The sequence below is a fragment of the Zootoca vivipara genome, chromosome Z2, assembly GCF_965207765.1.
Source record: "Zootoca vivipara chromosome Z2, rZooViv2.hap1.1, whole genome shotgun sequence".
Taxonomy (NCBI): domain Eukaryota; kingdom Metazoa; phylum Chordata; class Lepidosauria; order Squamata; family Lacertidae; genus Zootoca; species Zootoca vivipara.
Window position 1 is genome coordinate 21,656,600 of NC_142585.1, and position 23,607 is coordinate 21,680,206.

Here is a 23,607-nt window from a genome sequence, read left to right on the forward strand (position 1 = left end):
GCGGCTGGGAGAACCGTTCTGTTTGTTCACTGACTGGTGGCAGGGCCGGTGCTAGGGTTTTTTGTGCCCTAGGCGAGATCACCTTCTAGTGCCCCCCCCCAGCCAATCATATTTCAAACACAGATGTATTTCACATCCAACCTGTTCCTTGTAACCGTGATCTCTGCTACATGTTCCAAAGCAGTGGCAGTCCTGCTACCACAGAATAATAGTGCAGGGTGGGGAGGGAGGGGGAACAGACAGAGAAGGAAGGAAGGAAGGAAGGAAGGAAGGAAGGAAGGAAGGAAGGGAGGGAGGGAGGGAGGGAGGGAGGGAGGGAGGGATGGAAGAGAAAGGGGGTGGGGGGAAGAGACAGAGAAGGGAGGGAGGGAGGGGAAATAGCGAGGGAGGGGGGAGGGAGAGAAGAGAGAGGAAAGGGAGGGAGGGAGGGGTGGGTAAGAGAGAGAGAGAAGGGAGAGAGAGAAAGAAAGGGGGGGAGAAGCCTGCTCTTGCGAGAGGCGGCAGCAGGATGAGTGCCCCGAAAGGATCCTGTTGCCACCTCTTGCAGGGGTGGCCGCGTCTCCCTTCTCCCTGGCCCACTTCAAAGCCGGCTACTTCAAAACCTTGAAGGAAGGCTTCAAAAGAAGCCGCGAGGGAGGGAAACGGAACCCTTCCTCGCAGTTCGCCCCAAAGCAGTGGGGCTGAGCAGGTGGAGGCAGCACAGCCCGGCGGAGCGCGAGTTCGGCGTTCCTGCCCACCACGTCGCGCCCTCCAGCTTCCCGTCACGCTTGGCCTTGTCAGAGGGTGCGATGGGGAGCTGGAGGGAGGGCGCGGCGCGGCGTGGCAGGAGGAACGCCTAGCTCACACTCCATCGGGCTGTGCCGCCTCCGCCTGCTCAGCCGAAGCTAGGCTAGGACAGGACGGCCCTGGGCAGGCTGGCATGCGCCCCCTCCATTTTGGCACCCTAGGCAACTACCTAGTTCACCTAAATGGACGCGCCGGCCCTGACTTGTGGGTAGTTACTTTTGGCTAAAGCAGCCCAGTCAGAGCGGCTTACTCTGCACTTTATGTGGCTTTCATAACAGTAGCAAATACATGAAGCAGGAATGGAAAACATGCACCTTTATATGCTCAGGTCTGCATACATGTATATAACACCAATGCACTCATAGTGAATGTAATTACTGTTACAAGTGTGGAGCTGCTTTCAGTATCTGATGCAATTTGAAAGCAACCAAACACTGTGAATTGGCTGAATATTTATAATATTTGCCTGTTCTGATCCTTATTATTTCTTGGTTTGTGGATTTTATGTGTGGCTTTATTATTATTATTATTATTATCATTAACTGTTATCATAATCTCTTCAAAGTATGGCAACTCTATCACAACTGGACCCCTGCCAGTCTCAATATGTGCCTGGCACCTGGGGAACTATGGTTATAGGAGCAGGGGAGGCTTGGGGTGGGACATGACTTGAGATGTACTTGTTTAGAAAACAGCTGAAACACAGTAAGGAGGGATACGAGGAAGTCAACAATGTTAGGATATATAATAATAATAATAATAATAATAATAATAATAATAATAATAATTTATTATTTATACCCCGCCCATCTGGCCGGGTTCCCCCAGCCACTCTGGGCGGCTTCCAAAAAAAACAGAAATTCTAAAATACAGAAATCCATCAAACATTAAAAGCTTCCCTAAACAGGGCTGCCTTGAGATGCCTTCTAAAGGTCTGGTAATTGTTCTCTTTGACCTCTAGTGGGAGGGCATTCCACAGGGTGGGTGCCACTACCGAGAATGATAAATATGGTTCTTTTTCTCTCTTTTTTTCTTTTTGTATTTTGTCTCGTATTTTCTAGTTTTGTGTTCTATGTGTTTTTTGTATATTTGAGTATTTTTGTGTCTTATGTGTTTTGCATGCTTATAAAATCTATCTATCTATAAAATAGAAAACAGCTGAAACCAAGAGTATAAATAGTTTACACATTGTCCTAAGTGGTCATTTTATGCATACTTTACCCTGGTATATGAATTTTTGTACACATTATTTGGCTTGAGGAGTGCCTTGCAAAATTCAGAGAAGTGCAAATTGCAGAGGTTTTCAAAGCCTGCCTGTATTTCAGTTAAGGTATTGTTTCAGAAAGTGAGATATGATGGATTAATCTTTGAATGCAAACTAAATTGAATTTCTCTCCATCTGTACTAGGAGGAGTGGCTGGGTTTGGGGGCGGGCGGGAATATGCCCTTAGAAACCTCCACCTATTTGCCTCACTTTGTCTTATTGCAAAGGGTGGGCCTGTGTGCCACCATGCTAATCACCTTTAAAAGAATATGAAAGCCTGGACATTGGGCATTTTTGCACCAGACAGTCAAAACATCTAGCTGAGAACGAACATTACTCCACTAGACAGAAAAAAGGTCAGGCATAAAGCTTACTTCACATCTGGGCCACTTCACCATTACGGCCAAGAGCCGTTCAGTCCAGTTAAGGGACATACGGTAGTATCAGAGGCGTCTTACCCATAGAGGCTAGTGGCGTGGGGCGCCAGGGCACCAAGTTCTGGAGGGCGCCAGGGAAGAGATGGAGGCTGGACGTGGTGCCTCCCAGCATCAGCTCGCCACTCTTGCCCGCCTCCGCCATGCCACACCATCTGCTGTAGGGTCTCCATCTGCTGTAGCCACCACGGCATGGAGCAGCCAGCTGAGCCAGGAGGTGCCGCATCCAGTCTCTGTCTCTTCCCTGCCGGAGGAGCCGCCCTCCAGCAGCCACTGTCCGCCTCCTCCAGCCCCACCGGCAGCGCTGTCCTCCCTAAAAAAAAGGTCAACAACTCTGGGGAACGGGGGGGGGGGGCTGCCAGAGGGAGCTTTGCGCCATGGCACTGGATATGCTTAAGATGACCCTGCATAGCCCTGCATAGTAGGTCTTTGGCAGGTGTTCTTAGCCATTCAGAACGGGATTCAGAGGACTGGCACTTATTTGAAAGCAGTCAATCTATATTACATGCCATCGCGGAATTCAGGCTTCCATGAACTTGGAAACTTCATTTGCCTTTTTCCAGATCCATCCCTGATTATATGCATATTGGAGTTTAACTGACTCACTGATTACATTTGCAATTGATTTGCAAAAACAAAATTTCAGAGGGCAATAAGATACTATAGTAATTGTTGTTAATATTACCCTCCCTTCACCAGCAGGTTTGGGTTTTCTTTGTTTTCAGATGCTGCACACCTAGGTGGCAAGAAAGCTGCCTTCTACTGAGTCAAACTATTGTTCCATCCAGCTCAGTATTGTCCAAACAGAACCCTACCTGGAGGGATTGAACCTGGGACAATTTGCATGCAAATCAGGTGTTCTACCGCTGAGCTGTGGTAGGAGCCATAACAGAAGAGGTATTCTTCCTGTGTATGAGGGAAAACAGAACACTTCCTTTAAGGAGCAGTTTCCAAACTGCAGGTTCTTTTTTAAGAATCTAGTTTTAAAGTAATTAAAAACAAATAAAGTATTCCCTAATTAATTGAGGGGGGCACTTCTGTAGCCAGTACTGTATAGCATTTACCCAATTAATCAATATTATTAATAAATTAAATATTGCAGTGTGTGCGTTTGCGTGTGTGCGTGCGTGTGTGCATATGTGTGTAAAAAATATGTTCATTTGATGTATACGGTATGTATAGATGACATAATCTAGTAGAGGGATGGGAGGCATGCAACCCTCCTGATAATGTTGGACCCCAGGTCCCATCAGTCCCAGCTAGCATAACCAGTGGCCAGGATTTATGGAAACCAGAGCCCAGCAGCACCAGGAGGGCCACAAATTCTGCCATTCCTAACATAATTAGGGTTGCCATATTTCAAAAAGTGAGAATCCAGACACAAAGGTTGTTGAGATATCCCATAGCTGCCAAGTCCGGATCGTAAAGATCCGGGATCGGCAGCGCGCGCATAACCGGAAGTTGTGTGACGCAACTTCCGGTGGTGCTTCGCCCTTCTATGGGCACCAGAAAATGGCGGCCCCAGCACCGGAAGTCGCTTCTGCGCATGACCGGAAACACGTAAAAGCGACTTCCGACGCCGGCGCCGCCATTTTCTGATGCCTATAGAAGGGCAAACCGCAATCGGAAGTCGCGTCACGCAACTTTCGGTCATGCGCGGAAGCGACTTCCGATGCCAGCGCCGCCATTTTCTGGTGCCCATAGAAGGGCAAAGCGGCACCAGAAAACTGGCCGCCGGGAAGAAGCAAATTAAAGGGACAATGCCGGGATTTTCTGCCAAACGGGAGACCGCCGGGAAACGGTAAGAAAAAAGGGGTTTTCCCGGCGGATACGGGATACTTGGCAGCTATGGCTATCCAGACCTTTTGGCCATTCACCACCACTCAGGCAAACTTAGTTTGTAGGGTTGCTTTTCGGGATTAATTGAGGAGTTGGAGGGCCATATATGCCACATTGAGCTCCTTGGAGGAAAAAGGTGGGATATAAATGCAGCAAATAAATAAGATAAATCCTGGTTCACAGTTACATGCGGACCAGTTGTTGACATGGTTCTTCAACATTTGATTGTTTCTAAATGAAGATGTGAACCACTTCCATTTTGAAATTAGATATAGTTCACATCAGGTGATATGGATTTTTTTTAACCTGTGCTAATTCATCCATGATCTCATTTACAAATACAAATTATTGATTGGCACTATTACAATCAGTGTGCCATGAACATGTTTGCATACACAAACAGCTGGCCCAGAGAGAGTTACAATAATCTGTACTTAACATTAGGTGGCAGGAAAGATTTTTCTTTTGCTCAGAGATACACTGGCACAAAATAACTTTTATTTCTTGAAATTGATTTCCTTGTAGCTTCATTCTTCTAAAAAAAGTTCTTTGTTTACATCTGCCTTTTATTGTATACATTTTTTCTTTCAGCAATTGAGAGTGGGGGATGAAAACAGAAGAAATCCTTCAGTTGCACAGCAACAAAAGTGACAGAATATCAAATTTACACTAAAAGGAATTGTTATTTGAAAACGACTTGGCTTTCAGAAACAAAGAAAGACAAATAAACATCTATATTTCAATCCTTTGTATGGGTATTTGATAATAAAACCATAGATATAAAACAAATGCCCTTAAATGACACCATCTAGATGGTTTTAATATCACCTCCCATGTGTTCAGTTACAATATTTTAATTACCCTGATAGATTTTTGTGCTATTTAAACTCTCTCTCTCTCTCTCTCTCTCTCTCTCTCTCTCTCTCTCTCTCTCTCTCTCTCTCTCTCTCTCTCTCTCTTAAAGAAGGAATGTGAGGTTGGGGATTGAATTTTTCCCCTCTTTTGGGAAGGAATAGTATTCTCCCCCCCCTTTTAAGCACTAATTCTGCAATATAGAATTTTGTTGTGTGAATCGTGCCAGAAAAACTACCGTACATGTATGAGGTTTGGGTAACTTATAAGCTAAGTACTTTGCAGAGAGAGAATCCTATAAAATTGGACCCTCCTTACTATCTCTCTCTCTCTCTCTCTCTCTCTCTCTCTCTCTCTCTCTCTCTCTCTCTCTCTCACACACACACACACACACACACAGAGAGAGAGAGAGAGAGAGAGAGAGAGAGAGAGAGAGAGAGAGAGAGAGAGAGAGAATCACAACCAGATGATGATGATTTGTATAGTGCCTTTCATCCAAAGATCACAAGGCGGTTCACAACATAAAAATACAAAATGAGAACACAAAACAAAAACAAAGCAATAACCCCCTCCCCCCTCCATATTTAATATCTATTCAGGGGACTTTAAAAAAATCCTGCAGATAATTACACGAGGATGTTTCTTTATTGAAATATATGAGAATAATGCCAGCTTTATAAATGCCAAATTCTAATATTTTGCCAAGTATGAAAAATCAAACACTATCAACAGAGCACTGCCAGAAATCATAAGGGCAGGATAATCATCAGCAAAAGCTCAATTACTTTGTAATATGTAATACTTCAAATTACCTGCATACACCACCCACCTCCATACATAATACCTGTGCGTAGTAGGTCAGGTCTGCACCATGTGAGACTCACCAGTCCAAATACAGTCATGTATGGTACCCCATCAGCACCCCCCCCCAAATCTGTTTTTACTGCCTATTTGGAACTGCTAAAAAATATTCGGGGGGGGGGGGTAAGCATGACTACACTGCCAAACTGCATTCAACTGGGTGGACCAAAAGTTATGCATACCTACATTAGGATCAAGTCCTATTGGAGGATTTAACAATATGTGTTCAGCAAAAAACTCTAAAATTAGACCTGCAGTGAAATCCCAAACTACGAATCTGTGAATACTTAGTCATGACCAGTGCTACTTTCCTAGAAAAAGAGGTGCCAGAACTCACCATGAACACCTTCCTCCTTCTCTTAGAAGTCAATGCACCCACCTGAGAGTTTCAGTGAGTCCAGCCCTGATCATGATGTATTTGAATAAAGTGGGCGGGAAATAGAGTGCATATAATTGGTGAGTGGGGGACCTGTGACTTGTGAGCTAGGGATAGAGCCCAGGAGACAACCTTGCAGATGCTAGTCCATCAGAGTAACTGGGACACTGCCCCAGCAACCTCAATCTGCCTCCGCCCAGCCCTCTCCTGCCTGCCTTCTTATCTTACTTATAACCAATCAAGGGGTGGCTCTGCCTGTCATTGGCTCTAGTGCCAACATCTACTGCTGGTCTCCTGGTCTCCCTGCTTTCCTCCCAACCAGTCCCAATAAGCACTAAACACCACTGGGTGTAGAGGTACTTAGCCTGTACTTTGGCATGAATCACATGTTTACCACCTTGGGTTCCCTCGTGGAAGAAAGGTGAGATGCAAATGTAAGGAGATAAAATAATATGTATATGGTTATGTGCATGCAGAATTGCACCCCTGCCTTGTTCCAGATTAAACAGTTAACCCAGGGCAGTATTGTCTACTTTGACTGGCAGTGGCTCCCCAGAGTCTCAAGGTCTTTTCCATCACCTGCTGCTGGAGATCTTTTAATGGCAGATAACCTGGGACCTTCCACATGCACATTCTTTGTACTTCTAGCACTGGAAACTCTTCTTCATTCACCCCATATACAACTGTGTTCCTTCATGGAACTCATTTGTAAAGACTACAGGTCTGCCTATTGTCCATTGACTGGAGAGATTACAAACAGGTAGAATAACAGTTATGGCAGGGGAGGGGAATGTTTACAACGATATAGTTAAAATACATACATTTAGCCTTCATCCGTTGCCTAAGCCCAGCCTAACTCCATTGTAGCTTAATAAGAAAAGCAAAGTGCTGTACAAAATTAGCAACAAAGCCCTTCCAGAGGAAGATTTAAGGCAGTGACCAGCTCCACTGCAATGGGTGCCAAGCCTAGAGGGCGCCGCAGGGCGTCACAACTAGGACATAGCGAACTGAGCAGAATGGAAGGTGACAGGTGGGGGTTGCAGAATATTGGGCTTGCACAGGGCGCCGCTGAAATTTGAAAGACCAAAGTTCACCCCTAGCCCTGCTTGCCTAGTGGTTTACAATCTCAGTCTCAAGATTGTTGCTTTGTTTTGTTTTCACTTGTAGCCTTATGTGATAGCAAGAAATGACTATTAAAAGAATGGTTTCTTTCACAGAAATCTCTCTGTCATTCATATATGTGTGCGTGTTTATATATATATAATCTAAAAATATGTTTAGGGGTACTCTCATTTTCCTACTCATATCGAAATACTACCCCTCAATGAGGCCAAACTTTGATTCACAAAATGTTTAGGGGTATATGTACCCCAGTGTGCACCCCCCCCCAGAAAAAAAGCCCTAACAAAAATAATCCCAAAACACATTTATCAAGCCTGCTCGTAAAGGAAATTTTCTGTAGGTCTCCCCCCCCCACTCATTCACTCCCCCTTTCCCTCTGCCTGTTCTTTCTGGATTAATTTTTAAAGTGCATGAATGAGTAGTCTGTTTTCAGGTTTTGTTTGTTGCTGCCTAGCCTCCACCACCACCCCACTCCCCACACAACACATGGCTCAAATCAGGTGACTAAGGAAGAGTAGGCAGCCTTGAGAAAGTCCACAGAAAACCTTGCCTCCCCACCATCACTCTCTGGTCATATCTAAAAGGCTTTGGGGGATCTAGAGCCAGGAAAAGGGCACTTATTGATACCAAGACCTTAGAGGTCGTGGGAGATTATATTTCTATGAGGCATTCCAAAGTGATTTACAATCTTTGACCTAAGCATGCAACAAAAGAAGCAGAAACCGCTTTTTCTCTGGCAAGCACCTGAACTGGTCCATCAGTAGCCTCCATTTCTGCATCCTGGCAGGATATGATGTACTTTAAACACAATGGAGTTTTAGGTGATGTAAATTGTAGTGCAGAAGATACTGTCATCAAATTGCTGTAATAATAATAATAATAATAATATAGCAAAACAACAACAACATCCTGCAAGGAGCTCAGTTTGGCACATGTGTTTCTCCTGGTTCCCATTTTATCTTCATAGCAACTTTGTGAGTAGGTTCAGCTAAAAGACAGTGATGGGCCCAAGGTTGACCAGTGAGCTTCATGAATTACCATAAATGTTTGTTGCTCTACCCACATACCCACTGGGAATTCGTGATGGCAAAAGCAAAATGCACTCTGTGCAGCTCTCCTCCCGTCCCAACTGTGTTCAAGTGGTCAAATTTAAAGCAGCATTTTCATACTTATTTTAATAGGTCAGACACCCAGATCTGAAACACATGTCCTTGGAAGCAAATCAATAGGGCATAACTTTAAAGTAAAAGCGGAATCTGATGCAAAGCAACCCAGGCCAAGCTACCAAGCCTTTAAGTTGCCTATCTGTGCAAATTTTATATCGTGATAGCTGAACACAACTGGGTTGCTTTGAGAATAAACAAAATAAAGACTGATCCCCCCAATATTGAAAAGTGCAATATGAATAAAAGATACAATAATAAAAATTGCATGGCTGCCTGATAAATATTAACTTTATATTAATTTACAAAATTAAGTAGGGTTGGGGAAATAATACTGGCTTCATTTTCCTGGATGGCATCTACAATCATCCCTGCTTCAAATTCATAAGGTACAGCCACACACACACATACGAAAACAAACACACACACCAATAAAAACCAACAAACCAATGCCTCTGTCTTCACAAAGACACTTAGCATCCCCTCCCCCTCCCCCTTTTGCAATGTGCTTCTCTGTTTCAAATTATAATATGCAGGCAGCGAATACATTCGTGCATTCAAATTCAAGGCAAAGTTACATTGTGTGTTTCCCAGTTGTCAATTACAAACGGCTGGTCCAAGGAGGAGCTGAATCCTTCTTAAAGTCGCTGCATAGCCAACATCATCTCTGAGGCTGCCTCTTAAACGGGGGAGGAGAGAGAGAGAGAGAGAGAGAGAGAGAGAGAGAGAGAGAGAGAGAGAGAGAGAGAGAGAGAAGAGAGAGAGAGAGAGAGATTGTGCTCAAAGAAACATATGTCGTCCCAATATTTATTTATTTTTTAAACCGAACGAAAGGCAAGGATCGTTTTGCACAATCTCATGTGAAATTGACTGTATTAGCTTATCTAGCCCTGTCTGGGAAAGGGACATTTGCAACCCATGCTTTAAATAAGAAAGGAAGAGAAGAGGCGGAAGAAGAAAAGCAATCAAATAAACCAGGAAGACTCCACTAGGATGACCCCAAGGAAACCGAGCATCTACAACAACCTCTTTAACAGGAAGGCATTGCCCTGTCGAAAAAAGGGTGTGAGACTCTCCTTTCTCTCTCTTCTCCAGCAAAGATGGAAGCCTTAGGAGGGCCTGCCAGCTGACTACAGTATAGATACGAGCGTTTGCTATATATTACCTCAATATTGTTGGAGAGAGGAAATAGACCGATTCCTTAAACAAAACAACAACAATAACAACAAATAATTTCACATAGGATTGAAAGGGCGGCTGGGAATTTGAACGCAAAAAAGCTGGCTCTTCTCTATTAAAGTCGCCTAGGTGTCTAACCCTTTAACCCTAAATAATAATTAACAACATCAAGAAATATTTTTAAAAGAACAAGGCCTAAAACATATTGGAAGGGGGGCCCCCCGAGAAAGTTTATTTTTATTTTTTGTAAAGTTTCCCGGGTTTCTTTCTTTCTTTTTTTGTTTTAACACCACACAAATAACGCAACTTCTTTTAACCTGTAAAAATGTTTTATTCAGACCTTTTGTGTGTGCGCGTCTGTACAACAATAAAATATTGCGTCAATATAAACCCCCCTTGACTAAAAGTGGTTGACAATCAAACATCACAAGCGAATCGTTTTATGTTTACGCCTTCCTTCCCTGGACTGCCACTTCGGGTATATATATATATATATAATTATTTTTCTGAATTTTTTTTTAAAACATAATGAGGAATTTATTGAAAATAAATAATTGTCGGCAACTGCGATAGGCAATTTGGAATAAAATAGTTGAAAAAGCAACCTTTAATGAAAATAGCGTTTATTATACATCAGTTACTAAATGAATAATCTAAATGATCTTTCCCCCCTTTTTAAATTAATAACTTCCCAAAAAACGTTTAGAATATACAAAACTGTACAGGTATTTTCTTTTTCTTTTTTCCTTAATATAAAGTTGGCAGAAACCGGGGTCTTCATTGTTGGGATATTTAGCGCATATTCAGGCTTGCCAGAGATAAAATATGGAAATGAAGATTGTTATGCTTGGAAAGAATTTGGATTGAAAACGGGGGCGGGAAATGGGGGGGATCCGTTTCCATAATTAAACTGGCATTGTTTTTTGCATCATTCCAGAGCTGCAAATTTGCAACCAGGGTTCCTTTCATATTATATCGATAGGTGTGTCAGAGTAGTGATGGATGGGTGGGCACAATACCCTGGATTTTTTTTTACTAGTATAACTATATATATATATATATATATATATATATATATATATATATATATATATATATATATATATATATATACACACACACACACACACACACACACACACACACACACACACACATTGTGGTCCTGCCTAGGTGTCCGTAGACAAACAATGGGCAATGCGTCTGTTTGTACAGCGTGTTTGTGTGTGCCTGCACACCCCTATAATGTGCGCCTTTGTAAACACACACGTCCACAAATGGAGGGGAGCTATTTCCAATGACAGGCATGGAAGGGGAGGGGAGAATCTACAAGCAAAATAGCATTTTATTTGCTTTGGGGAAACTCTTTTTAAAAAATACAACTTAATAACAAAACGCTTTTGACCAGATCTGCAGCATATCAGTAAAAACCACAACCCAATTCCTTACTGCTTCCCCCCACCCACCCAACCACCTTCCATACCCATTATTAATTTCAACCCTTGCTGATTTCCTTTTGACTTTTGATAAGAAACGCAAGCAAACTGATTTATTCTGAAGCTAAGCGTTGGACGGGAAATGTGTTTGGCTACAGACCGTAGCTCCAGGGGCCGATCAGGATGGATCCAGTCGTATCTGTATGTGTGTGTGTGTGTATGTATATATATATATATATATACATACACATTGTCGAAGATATATAAGTTATTCTGGTGATGTTTCCATGTTCGATCTTTGTTTAGACAAGCCAAAATCAGGCACGGGGATGGATGGGGGTGGGTATGGGGGGCGAGTAGGAGGCTTCTTTTAGAGAATTTCCATGTTGACGTTATTTAATTCTGAAAGTTATTTAAATATATCGGAAAGGACGGGACAAGGAAGGGTTGAGAAAATCAGATTTTCTGACTAGTCACCTCTTATTTCTGTCTTTGGGGCATAGAAAAGAGGGGTTCCAGATTCCACCCCCCTCTAATGGGGACTGGGGAAAATAGAATACATTTTCCCCTGTCTCCCCTCCCCCCCCCTTTACAGAAAATCAGTGACCTGCAGGGGGAGAGGGGAGGAGGAGCTGATCTATGGGGTTCCTCCAATTTTAGGTCACAAATGTTACCTACAGGTTGTAGTGTAACACCCCCCAGCCTTCGGAAGGCCGCTATACAGAAAGTCTGGTTTAGGAACGAGCAAAGCCAAGTCCAGCAAAGCTAAAGCGAAAACAAAAAAAATATACCCCAAAACCTGAAATACATCGGATCAGACCAAGGCGCTGAAAGGTTATTCATAGGCACGTTTTGTGTATATATCTATATGGAAAGAGAGAGACAATGCATTTGTTTTGTTGTCTTCCTATCGGAGATTTTTTTTTTTAAAGCCTTGATGTTTACCACAGAAAATCGGCGAGGGGGTGGGGAAGGTTGGAGAGATAGAGAAACAGAAGAAAAACAAAATAAGTATAGACATATAAATAAGTATATGTGCTGCCCGGAATGAGCAGCGGGGTGGGGTAATGACGGGAGGCGAGGAGGTATGTATTATAAACTATTCTTTTCATTTTCTTAATGTCGAGGCCGGGTTGATGTTGTCCTGAAGGGTTGATGAAGGTAAAGTTACCGATAATAATAATAATATAATAATAATTATAATAATTATAATAATAAAATCCTGGTTTGGGCAGGGGCAGGAGAAGAATAAGAAGAAGAACGGAATAAAAAGGAGGGGGGGAATGAATGTCACACCCATAGGATCCGCGCCGCTGCCCAGTTCCCGAGTGGGTCCTTCATAGTCAAAGATCGTGGCAGGAGGTGTCTGTTTTCACGCTGTGAGAGTAAACCTCGTGCGGCTGCGGCGGGTCCCCTGGCGGCGTCATCCTCTTCTCCTTTTGCCGTCTGTTGCAAAACCAAACCCTCACCACCTCCTTCTCCAGCTGTAGGCTGTCCGCCAAAGACGAGATCTCCTGGGCCGCCGGCTTGGGGCACTTCAAGAAATGCGTTTCCAGGACCCCTTTGACACTCACCTCGATGGAGGTCCGCTTCTTCCGCTTCCTGCCCTGAGCCGCGATCTTGTCGATGCTGGTGGGGCTCCCCGTCGAGGAGTCGGCCTCCTCCAGCCACTTGTTCAGCAGAGGTTTAAGCTTGCACATGTTCTTGAAGCTCAGCTGCAGAGCCTCGAACCGGCAGATGGTCGTCTGAGAGAAGACGTTCCCGTACAAAGTGCCCAGCGCCAAACCCACGTCCGCTTGCGTGAAGCCCAGCTTGATCCTCCTTTGTTTGAACTGCTTGGCGAACTGCTCCAGTTCGTCCGACGTCGGTGTCTCCTCGTCCGAATGGTCCTGGCAGTGGTGCGAGCCCAGGTCGCCGTGGTCCGGGGTGTCCCTCAGCACCTGGTGCATGGCCTGCGGCGTGACCGAAGCCGGAGGGGGCGTCAGACCCCCGTGGTCCAACATCCCGCTGACCGTGAAGCCCGCTTGAGAGTAGACGTTCAAGGGAGGAGGCGGAGGCTGCCCGCTCGACGTGAGCGAGGAATTGTGAGCCGGGCTGGCCCCCCAGGCGCTGGGGTGGCTGGTGTGGTGGGGCGAGTGGTGGCTAACGTGAGGCGAGCGGTGGTGGATGATGGCCCCCAGCTGCAAGTCTTCCCGCCCTGGCTTCACGTCGGGCTGGTCCAGAGGGCTGGCGGTCAAGGTGGACGACCAAGGGCCTGCATCGCTCAGGCTGGTCACCCAGTGGTGCCCCAGAGGATGCCCATTGCTGGGGACCCCTTGCAAGTAGTCACTTTGGAGAAGTTTCTGGGGGTTCCGGAATGGGCTTCCTTGCTGCATCCCCGCCGATTCTGCGTGGACCAAAGAGCTGGAAGTGAGGATGCTGTAGGGATTCGACGCCGCAGTAGCCATGCTTGATGCTCAGGATTCCCCCTACTAGTTATAATGTGGCAAAGGGAGATGCGTTCAGCCTTTGACATCTACCCAGCCTAAAGGGAGCCAAATCAGCAACCGCATGCTGACGGGCAGCGCCGGCGGCCAATCCGAGAGCATCTTCCCGCCGGGAAGTGGGCGCCGCAACCAATGAGGGTTCGCCAAAGAGGCTGGCTCTGAGCCCGTCCAAAGGGAGGGGAGTTGGAGAGAGAGAGAGAGAAAGGGAGATCAAGAAGCTTGCAGGCGGAGAAGGGTTAAAACGAGGGAGTCTGGAAGCAGGAAGTGAATCAATCTTTAGGTTCCATTGGCTGCCGCAAGCGGGCTGCCCACGATTCAGTTGGTTAACCCTTTCGCCGCTGCAGGACAATATCATTTATTTCAGCCCACCCACCCCATCTGCCCCTCTGCCGCCGCTACTTCATTTTTTAGATCTTATTAGGAGAAGAAGAAAGGGAAAGAGGTGGGAGGAAGGGAAAGGAGGAGGCAAGGGAATACGAGGGCATGGTTTAAATTTGTATTGATTAATTCCAGGTATAGACCCCTTTCCTGGAAAACTTGGGAGGGGGCAGGTGAAAGGAGGTTAAATACCCACCTTCAAGACGGACAGCTTCTCCTTAACACAATCTATAGACGTCTCCCCACAATACCACACCACCACCAAATCCCTCTTAGCATTTTGGAGTCAGTCTGAAAGCAACTGGGAGATTAAGGGGTTGGGGTAGCGGGGGACAACAACAAAATAGACAAAACTGTCTCGAGTCAATCTCCCCGGCGGCGCCTCAAAAGTTACACCTTGCCTAGGAAACTTCGTGTGTGTGTGAGAGAGAATATCAGACGAACACTTATCCGGGACACATATTGCATACATGACACTGTTGTCATACTTTTGGGTATGTTGCATACTCATACACACAGAGAAACAGAAATGAAACACTTCTCTCCCCCCCCTCTCTGTCTCTGTCTCTCTCTCTGTGTGTGAGTGTGTGTGTGTGTGTGTGTGTGTGTGTGTGAGAGAGAGAGAGAGAGAGAGAGAGAGAGAGAGAGAGAGAGAGAGAGAGAGAGAGAGAGAGAGAATCTAGTTTTCAGAGATTCATTTGTTTCCTTTCCACTGAGCTGTTTGGTAAATCAGCAGTTAACCCGTTGCCTGATTGAAATGCAAATCCTGCCTGCCGTTCGCCTTAATTTGGGTGGTGCAAAGTTTGCTTCCACAGTCGCCCTGGTCATCCCGACGCTTGGGCTGCCTCCTCTCCACCCCCACCCCTCCCCAGCACTTGGGAAACCGCGCGCTCCCTAACAACAAGCTCTGCAACTTTCCAAGCCTCTCGGAGCCTGTGACAGAAAAGCACACAACTTGTGGTGACGCGACAGGAGGAGAGACGCACGTCTTGCAGCCCCGGGTGCCAAGAAAACCCCTCTCCTCCTTCCTAGATACACTCAGGAGGTTATAGTGGCTTCGTTTCTCCACGTCTTTCCAAAATACAGAACACACACACGCAAAATCTGGCAAACGGTTTGAATAAATTAGAAATGTTTTCTGCTAACCCTAACCTTCCCTTACCTTAGACATAAAGCTGTAAGGTATTGCTGTATGTTTTATAAGCTTATTCCTGAAAACGTGGCTTTAGGTAATAAGGAGGAATGTCAAAGCATAAGTAGGGGAAACAATGAGAAATATAGGGGGTGGAAGGTTGCTGCTCTTTCTCCCCTTAATGTTCCTTTTCAGCCTATTATGTCAATAATAACAATGATAACAACAACAATAGCAACAATCCAGTCTGTTGTGTGTTCCTCTTGCAAATGTTTTATCTGGAGAGCAGAAATCGAAGCGTTTAGATTTTGTTGCAGTACTCCAGCTGAGAAAATTAAACCCTAATACATTCGAAAAGAAAAGAACAAGGATCTCCGAAGTTTTTTTTAATGACCTTTCCGTGCATAATTTCGGAGGTAACCTAGCTGCATAATTATATTTGCACTTACAGAACGCTGCATCACAGTTCCCTTATTGGTTTGAAATTCCATTAAATATATTGCAGGAGCTCCTAGGTTAAGCTTGATTTAAATTTGCATACATTTTCATATATTTAGCAGAAATAAAAGAAGGGCTTGCAGCTACCCGAAAGTCATTAAGGCATTAAGTTCTCCAGGAAGACAGATCTGGAGAAAAATTCAAGAAAATGAAAATATCGCCCTAAACAAGGTGAGCTTTTTTTTTTCCTTCCACATCTCTGTCTCTGTATCCTATCCTTCTCTCTCTCCCTCCCCCTCTCTCATTTGAGCTGCACCTTTTCCTTTTTTAAAATATGGGATAAAACAGTTACTGGTAATTTTTCAGCAGTTTCCAAGTTTAGATCAATGAATAGGAAATCCGAATGCAAGATTTGTTCGCTTTCATACTTTTTTGGTTAAAGTTTGAAATAAAAGTTGCATAGGTTTATATATATTGAGGAAGTTGGGAAACTTAAACTTCCTTTATTTTTTATTTTTAAATGTTTCCTGATTGCTGGGAGGGGGTACTGGGAGACGATACTGTGGTGAAGAGGCTCTGCCGTTTTGGTTTCCACAGTATTTTCTTCTTATTCTTCTTCGTCTTTGAAGTGTGGAATCAATTTTTGGGGAAAGTACAGTTACTGGCAATTGAGGGTCCATTTATTTCCTCGCGTGGTAGATTGTGGTCCTTGCTGGATCCGTAAAATAATCTGTAAGAAATGGTGTGTGTGTGTGTGTGTGTGTCTGTAGAAGCAAGACTATTCTCCCCACTGGGGTGGGAGAATAATCTGAAAAGACAGAAAGGGCCAGATTTTTTTGCGCTCGCGGGGATTGGGGTGGGGTGAGAATCTGTAGAAAGGCAGGAATGAACCAGCCAGCCTAATACTGTACCATATTGAAAATCGGATCCGCTCTATTTCTGATGGTCTATTTAGAAAGCTAAATAAGTGAAACTGGAACCTATCCTAACCAAACACAAAACAACCTTCGCCCTCTCTTTTGTACGATTTTAAAACCAAACTTTCATCGTATCAGGGTGCCTTTACAAGAAGAGGAGGGAATCGTAAAGCAGTTAGCTATTAGCAACACCGATCCCCAACACAGTTAAGCAGCACTGTTGCAAACCGAGGATGATGTCCACTGCAATACTAAGGGAGTAAATGTAACCGAACACAATAGAGGGGACGGAGAGAGAGAGACACTGAGACTGCATGTGATTGTTCTGTTAGGCTGCAAGCTTGCTTGGGAGGAAAAGCAGTATTGAACACCGCAGGGATTTACTTCTGAGTAAGCGCGCCTAGGGTAGACTAGTTTCTCTTCTACCACCACCCATACCAATTGACTTGGAAGGTCAATCATTTGACAGCAGGCGCGCGGGGGTAGGGGGGCCCCTGCTCTTTACTACCAAACCAATTCATTTTAAGGATGCTTGAGAGGTCTAAGCGAGGCAACCAGGAAACCCACTAGAAGCCTTTACAACCTTGACATGTTTGGGGATCGCCGGGGGGGGGGGAGAGGAGGGATCGATTATCATTTTCTTCTCTCCCCACACTCGAACTTCCAAATGAACTTGGGTAGGAGCGTACTTTCTGACCAAGCTTCAAAAGTGGGGAAAGAAAATCTCCCAGAAACAGGCCTGGTGAAATCAAGCTCAGAAAATTGCTTTGTTTTAGACCAATATAATAAATAATGTTAAAAAATCAAAATGTGCAGGCATAATACATATCATGTTCTGCCTCAGATTAATAGGAAGATATCCTTGGTTTCTCTCTCTCTCCCCCCCCCCACACCCCCTCCGCCTCCACACTTTCTCTTTCTGGAGTGTTTTTTATCCGCTTGGAGTTGCACCCCTCCCATCCCCTTTCGCTTTCGCCTCCTAATCTGCTTGAGAGGGTTTCTTTAGCGCTTTCCTGTCAGTCTAACTTCCCGAGTGTAACAGATGCTGCTCTCAGGCGCTCCTTTCTGCTGCTCGGCTCTATTCAGCTCCGCATATTTCTCCCCATGATCCAGGTTTCCATAGAGAGAAGCATAAAGGGGAGAGCGGAGCCGCAAATCCATCGCCCCATGCAGAATAAAAGGACCTCATTCAATAGACCCGACCCCGTCTGAACATGAGAGAGTTTTACTTTTTAAGGACACGCAGAGTAACTGTTGCAAGAATTTGTCACTTATTTTTCCCCTCCCCCCCCATAGACTCCAGGGAGAGAGACCTTTTTTAAAAAGGAGGAATGAAAAGGAATCAAATCTGTGTTGTTGTTATTATTGCCATCATAATTGTTAATGCGAATGTTTTCTTCTTTTTAAAGCCCGTTGGGCTTCTTGGACTCTTCCCCCCCCCCCGCGGCCCACCGCCAACCAGAAATAACTTTATTTTCATATCTAATCCCCCTCCCCCTCCCAACCCCGCTTCGGTCACTTCATGGCAGGGATAAAGCCCGAGTAAGAATAGCTCTGGGAAAGAAGAAGAAAGAAATATCCCATCTTGTTGTGAGGCAAAAGAGAAGTTGCTATAGAAAGAGAGCGAACCAGAGAGAGAGAGAGAGAGAGAGAGAGAGAGAGAGAGAGAGAGAGAGACGGTTTCTATTTGTTTATATGATTATTTGTTTGTTTGTGTTGAAAGTGAAGAGGTGTCTGTAAAATAAAGTCCTTTTCTGGCTCCCTCTCGCTCGCCCCAAACACACACACTTGACAGTCCAAGTTAAACAAACAAACAAACAAATTCTCAGCTCGCGCTGTTGCTGGGACCCACCCCCCCTCCTTAAGCACACACTTCCGTGTTGCTTTTTAAAGGTGCGTAATATTCTTGCGTGGGGAAAGGAGTACTGTATATCGGATTGGAAGACAAGTTGCCAGCGAGAGAGACGGTCACGAAGCTTGATCGCGCAATTCCACTGAATTCAGCGGGCCTCACTCCCCAGGTTAAGTGTCTTTAGGATTGCTGCGTAAAACTTGCAGTCCTGAGCATGCTTACTTCTCAGACTTACTTCTGAGTAAACCCGAATAGGCTGGAACTGAGGTTTCCATTCTTTCCCGTCCCCCACCTCTCCTGGAGGCGTGTATGGCTTTTAGAACGCGATCCTATGCACTTTCACTTGAAAGGAGCAGTCTAAAGAGATCTTTATCATATTATAGATGCGTGCCCAGGGATGGAGGTTTCACATGCGGTCCAGCACAACGGATTTTTATCAGATAGGAAATCCCTTCTTGCTACTACCGGTACTGTGAGCGAGTGTCTGCGGGGGGTGTCTGCGTGCGCGTGTGCGAGTTATATATTTTCTACAAATCACTGGAGGCGGTTCATAATGCAAAAAAAAACCAATTCCTCGCAATCTTAAGGCTGCAATCCTCTGCGTCTTTACTCCAGAGTAAGCCCTGCTGTGTTACACACTCTTACCCGGAGTGTGTTCAGGATTGCAGCCGTTGAACTTGTGTGATCGATGACCCCAGAGGCGCGCTCTCTCATGCTGTGTTTTTCTCTCCTGCGGAAGAGAGACAGATATTGAGAGTAACAGATTGCAATATAATTATAAGCCACACAATTGTGGGAGATATCATCTTTCTCGAGTCGCTCGAACCTCTCTCCCTCTCTCTTCCTAAGGTGGTGGGACGCACGCACAGACGACCCTCGCCGCCTCTTTCTCTCCCCATACACACATAGCTGCCAAGTTTTCCCTTTTCTCGCGAGGAAGCCTATTCAGCATAAGGGAAAATCCCTTAAAAAAAGGGATAACTTGGCAGCTATGCATATACACCTTCCTTGCAAGTTGCAAATGCTGAGATTTTGGTGGTGGTATTTAGTTGCAACTTTTCCAGATACTACTCAAGAGCGGAGGCGCGGGATGTTGTTGAGGGCGGAGGGGAAGGGGGTTTCTCTACCCCCCCCACTTCCAAGGATGCAGTTTTGACTGTGCTTAATACAGCATGAAGCTGCGAGCGGTAGGCAGCGAGGCGAGGTCGCGACCTCTATAAAGAAAATTTCACCTTTTCGCCCAAGTTCGCTTTAGAGGCAAGGCTGCCAGGCTGGGACTTGTGAAGGGACGCTTGGTGGGAAACGAGTGTGTGTGTGTGTGTGTGTGTGTGAATGTGAGTGTGTTTGAGAGAGAAAACCCACCGGGAAAATAAAGAGCATGGAAAAGGGACAGCCAAAAGGAGGCTGGGGAAGGAGGCTGCGAAAAAGAGTGAGAGTGTTTAACTGTTTATTAAACAGGGGAGAGAGGTTTGTTTTTGTTTTCTTGTTGTCCCGCACTTTCCACAGGGCTAGAAAGGTTAGCCACGCTCCAATCCCGGTACTCTCCCTGCAACAAGCAAAAGCAAGGTTTTAAAACGAAACCAGAGTTTGTTTGGGGGGGGGGGAGAGAAAGAAAGAGAGAAGAGAGAGAAAAGGAGAAGAATTGGAGGAGCATTGGAGAAAGAGATTAGCCAATTAGCAAAAAATTGCTTTCTCCCCCACTTTCTTTATTTCTTCTCTCTCCCCCCCCAAATCTTTTTTAGTCTCTGCTGGGTTTTTTTTGGGGGGGGAGGCACCTTGCATTTTGCTTCTCTAGACTCAGCGGAATAAGGGCAGGGGGCGGCGGAGAAAGGAAGGTGGAGTGTGGGGCAACGCGTTCAAAGATTAACCCCTTCCGGGAATCTTTGGCAATATCCCTCCCCCTCCCCCCACTTCCCACTGGCGACAGAAGAGGCAAAGTATATTTCTGGGTGGACGAGTTTTGTCACAGGTGTAAAGAGCTCCGAAGGAAAAATAGCAGTGGATGTTAATTATATAAGTCCAACAATGTGGTGGGGTGAGCAAGCGTGTGTGTGTGTGGGGGGGGTCAAGCTTCTTGTTTGGGGGGCACTTCTCTCTTCCCCCCCCCAATCACTTCTAACCTCGATGGCGTTTGATTGTATGCCCAGACTTGAGCTGATTCTGCGTTCGGGATACTGGAAGAGGGAGTGATCATTTTTATATTATTATTGTTGCTATATGGCTGTTGTTGCATCTCCTCACCTTGGCAGAAGAAATTGCAAGGTAAATGAGATAGAATCTAATCTGCTCACCGCCCTCCCTCAAATTCCTCGCTCAACCCGCCAGTTTATTTCTGCCCCATTTTACTGCGCGCGCGCGCGCACACACACACGCAAGTACTGCAAAACCAGTTTGCTTCCACTTCGTTCATCTCCCGTGTGTACCTATCTGTGTTCCCACCTGAAAAGTTTGGGTGTTCCTGTGTACTTTAGCAGAGGCGCTGAGGTTGTGATTTGTTTTCAAATAGGACCGGCTCTAGCGGATTTAATTCGTTGGCTGGAGGTTATTTATTTATTTCACCCTGAAAATAGGGATGCGCGCGTGTGTAGTCCGAAGGATCATTCTCGTGTATGAGCGAATTGGAGAGAGGGGTGGCTTCCACAAACAGTTCGATTTGGTCGCTCATTAAATCGGATGCTGTTAATTTCATCGCTTGGCCAGCTTTAGAAACCCGAGTTCGTTCGTTCTTTCTTCAACACATTTTACCAGCCCCTTCAGTGCATAAATAAATAATATTTTTTTAAAAAAATAAAATAAAATAAAAAGGAGGGAGGATGGGGGAAAGCTACTTTATAAGGTCGTAGATGAATTCCAACAATCGACCAGCATTAGTCCTGGTTTCTTCCTTAACATCCAAGTTCAGAAGCATCTGGTCGTGGGAACTGAACAACCGTCTGAAGCATTCCAGGGGTCCACAGCTGAGCCCTTGGACGGTAAATTGTGCTTAGAAGAATTCAACTCCCGTCCCCCGTATCCATCCCTAGGTATTACTAAAATTTTACTGAACTACAGCTTATATCTAGTGCAATTTGCTTTCTAATATGCACACGGAGTAAGTTGCATTTGTAAAAGCGCTCAGGAAGTGACTACTGTAGTCAGAGCTGGCTCTTCAGTGTAGCCTTGCCTGGATTTTTTTTTAAAGAGGCAAAAAATAATTCCCCTCTCCCCGAAATGGATGACTTCGGGGCCCATCGTCTTCAGCTGGGTCGCACTCAAGTCCGCAGTACCCTTCGTCATGTTCAGAATTATGGACTTAGTCCTGAATAAGGGTACAAAGGCTGCAGAACATTAGTAGACCCCGGATTTATATCCATAAAGGGACTCGTTTACCAACATGATTTCTAAAAATCTCCCCTTTGGGTACCTTAACAAATTAGCAACGACGACGACGACGACGACAACAACAGTATGCGTAAAATAGAGGAAGAAGTGTGTCTGTCATGCATACGAATTATACCTCCCAAATATTTAGTCTCAGAAAATAGTGATATATTGGTTCCAATGAAAGTAGCTTCTATGTAAATGACTAATTTCTAAAGAGTAGTTTTACGTCTATTCGGATGTAAATCTCGCAGTATTCTGTAGGGTGTGTGCTCTCAAGAACTGTGTTTAGGATTGGAGCCTTGTTGAGCTAACACAATCTCCTCTTTACTTAAGGGAAATGTTTAAGCTTTTCTCCCCGCCCCTGTGTTGAGTTTTAAAAATAAATAATCCTACAATTGCATTGCAATAGGGAGAGACTGTGTGTATGAACCGAAAGGGGAGGAGAAGCGGGGCGCGCGCGCGGGGGGGGGGGGATTTTCTCGAGCACAAATCAAGACAATGGATCTTCTGCGCTGGAAGAGGCGGCAGATCTCAAACAAAAGCTTGATGAACGGAACAGACAAAAACGCGACGTTTCATTCAGGGCTCCCCTTTTGCCGTGTTGTCTCACAGTTTGGAAGATAGCAGCTCTCCAAATTAACAGTCCTCTTTAAATGGGCGGGGCCTGAGCGTTCCACCGATTTAGGCCTCCTGCCTGGAGGTGATATGGCTCCACCTTCCTCAAGGTGGTTCTACTTTTAAATATTTTCCACCCTGTCATCATGAGGACTAGCAACTTCTTTTCGTAAAATATAAAATCACTGACTGTTCCTTGTTCGCGCGAGGCTGTGTGTTTTAATTCGAAAAGGGTGTTCCGTATACATTTGTGCGGGCTGTAAAAAAGGGGGGGCTGTATCCGTTTGTCAGTGGCAATTGGATGGCATCCGTCTGGCTTGGGAGACAACGGAAGAGTGCGCCTTCGTGGGTGAAGTCAGATCGTTGGAGAGTTACACCAGATTCAGTAGCAGTCATTCTCATTAGCAGATGGTGGCGAGGTGGGACGACTGTCTCCTTCACATTGAAGTTGTTGGCTTCCTGGAGGCGTCTGGCTGGTCCCGGACCCTGAGCAGGATGGTCACTACATGATCCGATCGAGCAGGGCTTCATAGTTCACCACCACCACTAGCATTCAGTATACAACGCACATCGCGAGAGTTTTCACTTAAGTTCGTCTCACTGGTGGGGCTTGCAAGTCTGGATGGAATTGTGGCCCCAAAGCACCCACCAGTCCATTTAAGTTCAACCTATTATTTTATTTTATTGAAAGAGGGCATCAGCGAAGCCACTAAAGAGAAAGCGAAGTTTTTCCCACGGGTGGGCAAAAGAACTTTCTTTGCTTGCCTCAAAATCGACTAGCCACTTTACCTAGGCTGGGACAACATGATGGGCATTTTTTCCTTGAGAGACATGACCGACACCTAACCATCTGCCCAAGCTCGTCACCTTCCGCACTCTCTACTAAACCCTTCCTTCCCTCCAGGGACATGACTTGCTTCTTTCTTTACTTGCTGTGGAGCTGCTCCATTCTTTCTGCAGGTGTTTTTCTAGATACAAGGGAAATTCAAACTCCCCTCAAAATCTAGAACCTCGTGTCATTTTCCAGTCTGCTCCCACCCCACCCCTCCCCTCCCCAAGTGACGGTGTGCTCTTTTCACACCCACCGAAAAGCAAAATGGGGGGGGCAAGAAAG

At 45.3% G+C, this 23,607-nt stretch overlaps 1 protein-coding gene across 1 annotated transcript; it reads right to left on the reverse strand.

Annotated features, from left to right (window-relative positions):
* Positions 1–11,014: 11,014 nt before the first annotated feature.
* Positions 11,015–13,799, reverse strand: POU3F4 (POU class 3 homeobox 4). The gene has a single exon (XM_035113872.3). It carries the CDS (start codon positions 13,757–13,759, stop codon positions 12,656–12,658), a length of 1,104 nt encoding a protein of 367 aa, XP_034969763.1. The 5' UTR covers positions 13,760–13,799; the 3' UTR covers positions 11,015–12,655.
* Between the last annotated feature and the right edge of the window lie 9,808 nt (positions 13,800–23,607).

Excerpts from the sequence above, each read along its gene's own strand:
- POU3F4 (XM_035113872.3), bottom strand. The coding sequence starts at position 13,759 with ATGGCTACTGCGGCGTCGAATCCCTACAGCATCCTCACTTCCAGCTCT.